The 12,603-nt window shown below is 43.0% G+C and overlaps 1 protein-coding gene across 2 annotated transcripts in view; it reads right to left on the reverse strand.

Moving 5' to 3' along the window:
* Window positions 1-3,403: 3,403 nt before the first annotated feature.
* Window positions 3,404-12,603, reverse strand: part of tle5 (TLE family member 5, transcriptional modulator) — a 37,877-nt gene continuing 28,677 nt past the window's right edge. The window contains exons 4-7 of one of the 2 annotated variants that reach the window (XM_070832492.1): window positions 12,289-12,333; window positions 6,783-6,845; window positions 5,837-5,911; window positions 3,404-3,890 (exon numbers count right to left, since the gene is read on the reverse strand). In XM_070832492.1, the coding sequence (XP_070688593.1) occupies window positions 3,666-3,890; window positions 5,837-5,911; window positions 6,783-6,845; window positions 12,289-12,333 (408 nt within the window). In that variant the 3' untranslated portion in view covers window positions 3,404-3,665. Of the gene's footprint in view, window positions 3,894-5,836; window positions 5,912-6,782; window positions 6,846-12,288; window positions 12,334-12,603 lie in introns of both variants that reach the window. The other variant, XM_070832491.1, reaches the window with a different exon arrangement.

Raw genomic sequence — 12,603 nt, forward strand, 5'->3', positions numbered from 1 at the left:
GGCCACTCACAGAAAATGCATTACTACATTCAAAAAGAGTCACAGAAGAGCAACAAAGTTTCTTATGATTTGATTGACTTTATTTGTAAGGCACCAGAAGTCCTTCCTTACTGCAGAACATTTCATATTATTTATAGTAAATGTTTGTTGTAGTTTTTTTTATAGTTCCTTTTTTTGTTTCAACGAAGCTATGATTTCAGACACAAAACAGTTTTTTTTTGCCAAAGTACACACTTTCAGGTTTTACATTATGCACAAAATAAGTATTTAAAAAAAGACCTTTACAAAGCTCAAAACGCTTACAATGCTTCACGCTATGGGGGCAAAAATCGGGGAAGATAGGATGAGGCGTGGGAGCAAAAGGGGATTAGGAGGTCAGAGGAGAGGAGAGCGGTCAAAGGGCAAAAGGTCAATGTACTGCAGTTTCCCCCCTGGTGTCACATCGGTTTTGTAACACAACAGCACAAGAATCATCCAGGACAGACAAGAAAAGATGCAGCTATATACACATAAAGCTTTCTATGTATAACTGTATACGGAGGCGAGCACCTCCAACTACTTTAACAAATACATAGAATTTCATTTGTATGTTTATAACGTCAGCTTTGTAATTCTCGTTCTAGTTCATATCGATTAATATTTTAAACGAAGAAGAGGAAAAAACAAACAAGTAAGTGCATTGATCACAGAAAGTTTGGACCAAACATTCTTTTTTCAAAAAAATGTCTCCACTAGAAAGAAATCAATATCGGTTCCCCGCAGACATGCACTGATGTATGTGTTTGTGTGTGTGTGTGTGTGTGTGTTTCTCGCTTTGTCTATACGCTCTGCATATCACTACGACAAGTACAGTATGTAGCTGGATACATACAGTATGTGGCTGGATGGGACGAGGATGTGCTGCGAGCTTAATTCACAAGCAGAATAGCATGTTAGCGTTAGTTGTAGTAAGAACAGGAACGCATTTAATCTCAGTGGTTTATCATCGACGACCAAACCTGTACAACTGTTTATACACACCTTGCTTGTGTAACCACACACATACGTACACAACAACGGGCATCACTGAAGGAGTCGTCCAACCAGTGTCACCGGCAGTACGTCAACTGAACTTTTACACACATGAAGGGTCTTATTCTGAATGCCGTTAATATGCAATTAGTAAACTTTTGCTTTCTGAATACATTGAAATGTGCTTCATCATTATCATCATCACGCCAAAGATCATTTTAAGTTTTTCCAAATTCAAAGACTTATTTTAGATTGAAACTCTTCATATTGATTCATTCTCACAATGTAGCCATTAAAACAGAGAAAGGAGGCTAAGAAAGGGTGTGTGTGTGTGTGTGTGTGTGTTTCTGGCTATGTGTATGGAGTTTGTATGCAACAACTTCAGACAGGCCGCCTTCAACTCGAAGTCAATCCAGCGATCTTTGTGAGCCGACAAAGTCAGGAGTTTGATTACCACCCAGGCTGGAAATTTTGCAAAAGGCCTAAAAATTGCCAAGACAGGTATGTCTCAACTGGAAGGAGAAGAAGAAGAAGGCATTTAATGGGGCCATTTTGGCTGCTACGAGACCTGTTAAACAACCGTAGTGCCTGATTACACTTGTCTTAGGACTGTGTGAGTGCAGTCGCTGCTTGACTTACATCTCCCTCACACTCCCAGTGATTATTATGGCTGGGAAACTCAGATGTTTCCGAAAGCTCTGGTGCATCTCATAAGTGCCTGAATGCCAAACGAGCACAGACGCCTCACATCAGCCAAAGTTCGTTGTTGAGTAATCAAACCCGAGCAGTAGCCTGAAGCAAAGCTCTTCTGCTAGAATCAAACTGGGGAAGTTGCGATAACACTGTGAGTCTTAACCACAGGTCCACTAGGACGCCCCCAATGAGGTAATTTCTGAGGACATTGTAAAGTTTACAAATCTCATACCGAAGGAAAACCAGAGTTTGGTGACGTCACATTATTCCTAACTATGGGTTCACCCAACTTCCATCTGACAAGAGGCCTAATCAAGGTAATTGAAAACACCCGAGTAGGAGTTTGGGTTGTTTTACTCATCGGGGCAGCTGTGGAGGACCATTGTGCTTCATCTGTGTGATCTGCGCTGATGTACTTTTGTTAAGTCATGGAGATTTCCCACTCAGCGTTGAATGTAGGTGTTAACTCATTTGTATAATGTAGTGTTACAGTGTACAAATCTGAATTTACAGAGGGACCAAAAGCACAGGTCCAAGTTGCGTTTCTGTTTCATGTCGAGATGTTCCTTAAAGTAGACCACAGACTGACCGCATGCAGAGATTAATGTCACAAGTCTAGTCTCTGTATATTAAGCTTGTACACACAGAGAGGATGAATAAGCCATTCCCCTTGTGACACAGCCTGTGCTCCGTCATTGCCCTGTCCTTGTTTTGCTCAGGCCAGAACCCAGCGAGGAGGATTCCTCAAAGACACACACTGCCCTCTGCTGTCAAACACACAGCATGCACACGCTCTCCCTTCTGTGCCTGCTCCAATATTAGTGCACATTAAAGATAAAAAAAAGGTGGTGGGAGGGTGCAAGAGTCAAGTGGCATCTCTGTTCATGTAGCTACTGATGAAAATGTTGCCTTTCCGTAAGGTGCTGGGTGGATTTAGATGACGCACCTCGCGGGGTCAGGCAAGGATCATAAGTGGGAGGGGATTACTTACTAAGGTGGGTTTGTTATCGAGTCTGACGGCTTTCAGCATGAAGTTTCCACTAAGAAGGTGCTTTTCCTTTCTCCATATGAATTTAGGATTATACACAAAATCTCTAGTTTGTTGACTGGGAGATGTTTTCTCATTACAACAATTCTGCTGTAAAAGCAGCAGTTTTTGGTTTGGACGTGTGTTTTGCTTTAAGGACGTTTCTCTCTCTTCGGCCGGGGCACAATTTAAAACACTTCTCTGATCAACGACAATCCACCGTTTTAACTCAAAAGCAGCTTTGAGCTTGGAATAAATGCATGCAATCTGAACTGCCAAAAATATCAACACTACTTGATCTCCACAAGTTTGTAGGAATCCTGTGTTGTGGCTGACAAGTGTTTCAGCTTGCCAAAGAATCCCTGTATTTAACATTTAGCCTGTTTTAACACCTACAGTATGGTGCGTTCAGTCTCACAGATCAGTCCTGCATAACAAGGACCCATTTAGAACAGAAGGGGGTGGGGCAAGGATGAGAAGAGACAGAAACAGAAACTTAACAGGAATAAGAGCTGCGAAACAGAGCGACAGAGAGGCAGGAAGGAACAGAAATAGAAAGTAGTCCTGATAAAAAAAATAAACAAAATAACTGAAGCTTAACCACATAAAAAACGAGACAGGATCTGAAAAAAGACCCACAATGCATGAGAGAGACACACTGATGGTGGTAAAGAGAGGGGAGGATGAGGAAACAACCAAAGTAATGTAACTATGAAGAGATCAGGACTAGTCTGACATGAGGGGCAGGTGTCAGAGCTCTCCCAGTAATGGGAGTTGGTTAGGGGCCTGTAGCTGGAGCTGTGGTGATGGGTCTCAAGCCCATGCTAGCTAAGGTCAGAGAGAGGGAGACCAGGGGAGAGGCTGTAGGCCAAAGGGGGCTCAGATCTGGGGATTCAGGTCTCTGGATAAAAACAGAGCTGAATGGGGACACCATCTAATCAGACTTGTCTCCGTCCTCCTCGCGGTGGCTGTCGACTCCGTCACGTGTCGCTTTCTCCTCTTTGGCCAGCTGGGCTTGGGAGGCCAGCAGGGAGGAGAGGGAGAAGAGACCAGAGGAGGTGGTGACGGCGGGGAGGGTTGGCTGGCTCAGGCCCAGCGGCAGAGGGGTCATGGGCAGGGCCAGGCCCTGGAGCTGAGACAGCTGGTGGGCCTGGAGCTGCTGCTGCATGGAAGACAACCCCACACAACTTAGACACAGCAGGATAGATCCAGCACACAAATCACTGCAAAACACTCGAGGGAGACACAAAATCTGCAATACACAGCCCTAATATACATCGCAAATTATGTTTAATATGTAAGCCCTGAGGCACAGCACTAATAGCTCAGGCACAATAGGACAGATGGAAGGAACATATCATAACTAAAATAAAAGCTCGGGAGGAGATGGAAATATGCAGCATGCAAAACCTATTTATAATAGATGCATTTTTCACTATATATAACCTGAAGAAAACAAGAGGGCTCAACACAGCACAAAAATGGAGAAATTACAGAGCACAGACGTGGTGCAAAAGAAAACATAAAAATGCACATAAATAAATATCATGGGATACACATACATTTAATGTATAGGACGACAGATTGTTGCTGCCAAGCCTGTGCTTTTTCATCCCTCCCTGTTGTTGTTCACACCCTCAGCATGATGACACATCTGTGGGTTGATTTTATGACAATCCTGACTGACTTCTCATAAACAGTATCTAACAGCCTCAGTTTGCACAGGCAACACCTACAATGTCAACAGCTCCGCTTTACATTCAGAGCCACAGCTCAAATGCTCTACATCCTCTAGGTGTTTATATGTGAAGTATGATATTAGCAGATATCAAAGTAAGATATTCCAGTCCTGTCCTAAACACAGGCCTATGGAGACCAGTATCTTCTGTATCCAAAGCAAGGCGCCTCCTTGAATCATTCATCACAGTGATAGAGTGGCTATGCTAGCTAAAACTAGACTCATACTAGAATGATGGAGAGGCTCAGCTAGCTGAGACCAACTCAGAATTATGACCATGTAGTGTAGGGTGGAGAATACCATCCCATTTAGTTAGGAAGTTTGTACAACTCAAATATGCATATAAATAAATATAAAAAAAAAGTAATCATAAGTAATTTGCAAAAGTGACATCAATTCACATTCTTTGCGTTCATCTTTTTGCACAGAGCCCTTTAGATGTATACACAGATACCATGTTAATACCATGTGAACAAAATGTTCGTGACTATCCCTATTTGTTAATATTTTGTATTTATCCTTTACATGGGTGTAATTACTACTTTGACACTCAATTATAATCACTAATAATTTGAAAGAAAACGATGATTGAAAGTAGCAGTAAACTGATTTTCACCACGAAAACCAGTACTACTTTTTATACCATATTTTAATGTCTTTGGTGGGTCTGGAGGAGGTTTTTACAGTCCAGGAAAATAACCGATGATGCCATTGTGATGTCATCAGGGTTATTTCACTTTTGGCTTAAATTTATAGCAGAAAGCAAACACAAGAAACTGTAGGCATAGAGTTTGAAAGACGTGTGCTTCTACCAAGTAGGAGCTAATGAGAGACAAGCTGATTATGGGAAATGCAGTATGTAGTGTTCTTGGAGCTTGACCCATGTTAGAGATTAAAAGTCAGAATACCTCTTTAATTTTGAACATTTGTTGTAGTCTCCTTACTTAATGGAGGACGATACTGAATCTATGCAGTTAAATTTTCAACCAAACCTCACCGGCTATTGAACATACTGCTTCACAAATCTGATATTTATTATAGCACTTTTCGATTAGATTGCGTTCATTCCGCTCACTTAATTTACTTTATATTACTGATTTATGCTAAAGATGGGCCATATAAACATTTTTCATTTAACAGTTTTTTTTCCATATTGCGTGGCTTTTAAAAACACCTTTTATTTACAACAAAATTAATGAGTATAGTTAAAGAAGCTTGGTAATCTGTCCAGCTCATTTCAAAGAATAGATGTTTAACGTGTCACAAACAATAAGCCAGGAAATAAACAACAGAATTAGTGATTATGATCGATAATTGTGCTTTCTAGTCATCACAAAACCCTTGGGCTGGGTGCTGGAACGTCATACCCTTATGATGGAGTTCATCTCTGGGGGAGTGACCTGCTTGGCCCTCTCTATGGCCGCCAGGACCTGCTGCTGGTGCTAGAGACGGTGGGTGAGGGGTGAGGGTGGGGGTGTGAAGAGAAGAGAAGGAAAGTGAGAGAGACAATAAAAGCAAGACAGAAACAAGGGAAGGGGAGTTTGGGGGGAGAGAGGTGGAGAGGTTAGATCAATATCAATAGTCCCAACAGAGACCCGACAACCCTCTCTGGTGATGCATCCCCCCTCTGGCCATTCAGCTATTCATCCACCCACACACACCCACACACACACACACCCCACACACACACACATACACCCCCCCCACACACACACACACCCCCCCCACACACACACACACCCCACACGCCTTGTGAGACACTGGCGAATGGATGGTTGGCTGGTGTGCTGTAATGGGTGGAGGTCAACGCCCTGGTGGGCAGATAAGAGCATGGCTTATCTGAATCGCACAACCATTTATTACGCTGACACACACACAAACACACACATGTATAAAGGAAAAGGGGAGTGGGGTGGAGGAGGTGGTGGAGGAGGGAAAGATAAAGGGAAGGAGGGGGATTTCGAGGAGGAGGTCAAATACGCAGGGGGAGGCAAAACTGGGAGGACGGATTGAATATGGCACAGGGGAGTGGGGGAGGGCAGAATAAAGTGAAAGTGAGGTGGAAAGGAACACGGGAAGCGAGTGATGATGAATGACGAGAGGAGAGGAGTGGAGAGGAGTAGAGTGGAGAGGAGAGGAGCGAGGGAAGCTGAGCGAGGGGTCACGGAGGTGGAGAGGTAATGAGGCGGGAATGAGGGTGATCTCATTCCAGGATGTAAGGAATAGGGCTGAGGGTCAGAGGGTTAGTGACGTCTTTGTGTCAGTGTGTGTGTGTGTGTGTGTGTGTGTGTGTGTGTGTGTGTGTGTTTTTACCTCCTGAGACAGGTAGGGGAGGACTTGTGCGCAGATCCCGTTCAATCTCTTCACAATCTCGGCCTGTGGAAGAGAGAGTTTTTTAGTTAAAAGGAGGAAATACTGGCATCACTCTGAATCAACAAAACCCATTAAAAGACAAAAACCAATATTGTGTCAGTCTCTATACTTTCCAGCATCGCTACCCTGTCTGTGGTACTCAGCCCAAAACCCATTCAGTCCCAGAGAAGTTGTTAACCACATAAAATGGTCACAAATATAAGGTTCATTTCTGAAAAAAAAGGCTGGGTAGTTTCTTTAAAAACGCAGGGCACTGTAGTTCTTAGTAAACATTACTCAAACAGGAGTAAATAGTGTATTTGTTGGGGACTACTTTCAGATGTGGATGAATACACATTTGGCGACAATGAAGGAAAATGTCACCCAGAGCAGCCGTGTAACCTCACTGATGAGTTTTTAAAGGCCCTACACACCCTTAATTCACCCACACAGGTGCTTTCACTTATGTTAGCTGATTAGACCTCGTCTCAGGACAGTGTGGGCGTGTACAGACTGTGCTCGACTGACAGCTCCCTCACTCTCTTGTTAGATTTGTTGCTCCAATATCACTGACTTCATTTGGTCGTGTCAGTGTGGCGATTGCTACGTAGCAGCGAGCGTAAGGAAAAACAGCTGAATAGGAGAGCAAACGCCAGTCGTTAAGTGTTGTCAGAGACAGCACAGTACCTTTTCTATTTGTAGTCAGCCACGGCGAAAGTGTGTTTATTTCTCTGTATTGTTGCTGTCGGCACACGTGATGTTTGTGTAGGTGTCGCATAGAGCTGTTTATACTCAGCATAAGTGGCATATGCAGTTTTGTGTGCCAAATGGAAATGGAGCGGAAACCACACCCTCATGCTCCTACCAAGACTGTGGCGGTCGAGTTTTGAAGGGCAACCTCAGGCCTTTTTCACACAAGACTCAGCATAGCTCCATCCAACTTCAACCTGATTAAAAGGTCCTATTATCTCTATATATATGTATATGTATGTATTATTGGACAGCAATGGAAGTCTATGGCACAGAGGGGTTTGGCTACATGGAAAAAGCTTGTTAGTGGATCAATTTGCTGTTTTTGTTTTGGTCTTTTCATGGGATTTATGGACCAAGAAAAAAAAATCAAGGATATAGCCAGGCTTATTCTTTAAGCCCTGGTGATTCAAACACTCTTATCGGTATGGGAAACATCTGCTATGACCTTCACAAACTGGGGCACACATATCGTGCATCACACATTCACACATCAGACATATCAGACTCCCTTTATTCACCTCATTAATTAAGCTGCTTGCACTTATTACTCTTTCTCAAAACTCTAGGATGCACATGCAATTACACGCGCACACACAAACACACGGTAACAATCACCCACTCAAGCGCGCGCACCCACACACACACACACCCTTTCCTCTTTCTCGTCATGTACGCTCCCTATCTTTCTCAAATACAGGTCTATTATCACATTTGGTTGGTAATCATCCAATCCGTCTGAGATATGCAAAGTAGCAGTAATTGTGTTAGAGCGTAATTTGTGGCGCGGTGAGGAGAGAGGGGCCCTCCTAACAGTCATTAGGCATGCAGAGCACAGCTCCCCATCAAGCGCTTCACTCCTATCCGCTCATCATTATACATACACACTCCCTGACATCTCTAAAATGTCTCTCTAAAATGTCTCTGTGGGACTCGCTCCATGCTAACTATGGCTCTTCCTCTTTTTCAGTGCCCTTTATGCCGTCTGTCTTTTTTTCCAACTCGGCTTCTGTCTCCTCTTTTATCTGTTCTCTCTATTATCCTCGTCTCTGTGTCTCTCCCTCGGCTTTTTTCTCTCTGAACGCTTCTTTCTCTCTTTGGTCCACTCTTTACATTGTACTCTGCTTCTTTCTAGCTTTCCTCAAGTGCCACTGGAGCATGCATTCACTGACAAGAGCAATGAATGTGTGCAAATAAAACATACATAAAATAAAACTGGGCAAGGACACTGGACAAAGACAACCAAGGATCTGCAACAGACTGGATTCATCGCTGTAGTATCTGTCTTTGCTGCTTTTTGCCTCAGTATATTGAGTGTCTTGTGTTACTGCTTCCTGGCAGTAATATAAAAGGACATGATACCTTTTCTTCATTTGTTAAATACCTAAAAAAAAGATTGAAAACCTATAAAACACACCTTCTGCTGAGTCTGATTGAACACAGAGTGGTAGCCATGACAGGAGACCATGCTTAAAACATGCATGTTGCTTCTAAAAACATTCACACACATCTTCCACGCGACAGCACAGGAGAAATATGGTCACAATCTCCCCTTGTGGTCCTGAGTTATGGTGTCCAATAATGGCCAGTTAAGTGACCAGTATTTGCAGAACATTATAATGTCACAGTAAGGTTAACCTTTGTGATATAAAACGTCAGCACCTCATCTTATCAGACGCTTCTGTGTAATGCTGTCAACATTCACATATGGATTCTTGAGTTATGGCAAAAAACATTGTGTTTTGTGAGGTCACGGTGACCTCTGACCTTTGACCACGAAAATGTAATTATCCATCTAATTGTTCATCTATTACTCAAAGTGGACGTTTGTGCCAAATTTGAGGAAATTCCCTCCAGACCTGAGATATCGTGTTCACTGGAATGGGACGGATGGTCCGACAACTCGGAAAAACCTATAGTCAACCATGGCTGTGGAGGCATAAAAATGACTAAAATTTATCATTAAAATAGTTGCAGATTAATTTTCTGTTGATTGAGACACCTGACTAGCACAGAGGTCTCTTTCACTATATCCGCTAGGCATTTGCTATACTGTGCAGCGTGTACACAAAGTACATTTAGACACAATGAAAGCGCCTACACTATGTGCACCGTGTAAACAAAACACAGATGCAAGAGTTACATTGTCAGGCAGGTCACACATTCACAACTAAACGTAGAGGAGGAAAAACATGGTAAGAAAACAGAACAATAGAACAATAAAGAGGACCCAGCAACAATGTGGCTTCATTCAACATGGTCCCAGTTCAATCCACAACTCAACTTTCCCTCTGCTCGCCAAGACACAACAGAGAGAAAAACTAGAGAGAAAAGAGAGTGAACAGACAGAGTGGAGAGGCATTTTTGGATTGAGTAGGACAGCGTCATCAAGAGGGAGCAATTGAATGTGTGAGAGTGTGAGAGAGAAAGAAATAGGGAAATAGAGACAGAGGTGCAGAAAGAGGAGGAGGCGCAGAGGAAGAGGAGGAGGGGAGACTGACTGTGCACAATAGGCCTAGACATGAATGCTGCTCGACACTCGTTTCCACACATCCCCTTCAATTTCAACTCACTAATAGAACTAGCAACTCACCCACTCACGCTGTGCACAAAGAAAGCACATACTCAGGATTAAAGGAGCACACATGACCAAAAACACACAACTCACACATGCCACTAACACACGCACACACAGACAAGTATATGCGCTAACTGGGGGGACACATGTATACACACACACAAATGCCCGTGCAGACAGTCTCAACCCACACACACACACACACACACACACACACACACACACACAAAAACACATTGTGAATTTCATCCCTGCCAGAGGAAAAGTGTGTGATGAGCTGCACACACACAGCTCAGTGTCTGCGTATGTGCTGTGTGAGTGTGTGTGTGTTTTCCCCTCATGCATCACAGTGCCCAGCTTGTGCTTCCTACCTCAGAGCTAGTGTGGGTGCATGTGTGTGAGGGTCTTTAAATCACGGAAGCTGCTACCTCTGTTTGTGTGTGTGTGTGTGTGTGTGTGTGTGTGTGATTATCCATTTGTCAAAGCCTTCTCGCTTCTCCCAGTATGGCTGTCAGTGTGTGCCGTCAATCATGAGACAGTGTGTGTATTTGTGTGTGTGTGTGTGTGTGGACGGGCAGCGCCAGGCGAGGTCACCGATAAGGGCTGGCCCTTTGGAGGCCCATCGCTCTCTCCCTCCTACAGCCTGAGCATAAATTACTCCCCCAGCTTCAGCCACACAAACTGATGTATGGATATCGGCTTCTCGCCCCTCCCCTGCCTGAATGAGGGCTTCCTTTTTTCTTTTCTCTCTCACAAACTGTCTTCACTGGATTTGAAGGTTTTAGGGAGGCTGCTCCTATATGGCTTTCAGCTGTTGCAGCAGTTATCACTATGTAACTATTTTAGTTGCCACATTAACATCCACATTGTGACATGACTGTGGAGACTATAATGGCAATAACCTTTCCAAGATTTAGAAATTATAAAAATCCACTTCCTTTCCACAAATTTCCATACGGGTAGAGTGTACAGAGTGAGCTAAAACTGATTTGGCGACGGCAGAAAAGCTAACCCCCTGAGCGCCTGCATTGTACACACACAGCCTCAGGTGACATCATTCAAATGTCTCTGAACACCCCCAAAGTGATGGGAGATTATCTCCGCAATTCACACCTGCCAATCAGTGAGCTGCAGGTGTACAGTGGGGGAATGAGGTTGGGAATGCACAGCTGTGTCTGCATCAACAGACTAACAAAGTGTGAGGGGTTATTTTGGATGCTCAAGGTTCTGAAAGTAAAAGTCTTTTTTTAATGCACGGACTGTGTTAGGTGAGTGGCAGCTGGGACACCTCCAAGTTTTTGACGACCATGAAACCCTCCCAGTTGAATCAACAGGCAACTGTGAAGACAGACTGCGATGAAGAAACTGGCCAACAACCAGTTTAAAATGATGCAGTCTGCTTCGCTAATGTCAGGCTGATGTCAAAAAATGTAAAAAACAAAACAAAAAAAAACTCACATCTGGGTTTTTGATCAATACTAGATAGAAGTTGCTCTCTTCCTGACTGCAATAAAGAAATGTTTGTAAATTGCTGCAGAGAACTTCCAAACTGGTAAACAGGTGTGTAGGAGAATGAAGTTATGTGAAAAAAGTAGTGAATTTGAACAGATTTAGAGAGAAGCAACTCATACCTAAACAAGGTTTAAATATTTCTGGTGGCCATAATATAACCCTGGTGTGTAGTTTAATGATCCAAGAGGCTCCTGTGTTTCCAACACTGACATAGGAATTTACCATCAATCTTTAGCTCTGCTTACTTTGCGACTCAGCTTCATCTGATAAATAAGTGGTTTCTAGGGGCTTTAAGCTTGAATACTGAACATGCTGCATACAGAAATTTGTGGCAGACATACAGGTGAAGAAAAATATGGAAAATGTACCTGTTATTACCTTACTTTATGGAAAGTTTAAGAGTCTACCCTGACCCACAGAGTGCCAGCATCAACTACAGCAACATAAGCACATTTAACACATCGACGCCAGAAGTTTGCGATGTTAATTTTTCTGGCCTAGCTCCAAAAAACACATGCGCCCCTCAGTTTGAATCCAGTGTGTTCTCCAAGGACATACAACATTTTATATGTAACGTGATGGGAATAGAAGATGTTTTTTTCCTAAAAGGATTAAATGCAGACTCACCTGTTTGTGCATCTCAATATTGAGCCCATAGGACATCTCATAGTACTAGAAAGGTAGAGAGAGGAAGAAAAAAGTTTTAACAACACAGACATCAAAGAGCTTTAACCTTTCCCAGAAAATACTGTGCACAGGAACTCCAAGCTAACATTTCATTACACACTGTGTGACAAATCAAATGCTAAATAGTTGATGTGCATTTGGATAAAACTGTAAAACTGTAATGCGAAAATTGTACTAAAACTCTTTTTTAGCTGACTTTCTTCAAAAAATGTTATTTGGTAAATTGCTCAGTGTTGTTAATATTCTAACAATGTG

Source organism: Pempheris klunzingeri, chromosome 6 (assembly GCF_042242105.1).
Source record: "Pempheris klunzingeri isolate RE-2024b chromosome 6, fPemKlu1.hap1, whole genome shotgun sequence".
Lineage (NCBI taxonomy): Eukaryota > Metazoa > Chordata > Actinopteri > Acropomatiformes > Pempheridae > Pempheris > Pempheris klunzingeri.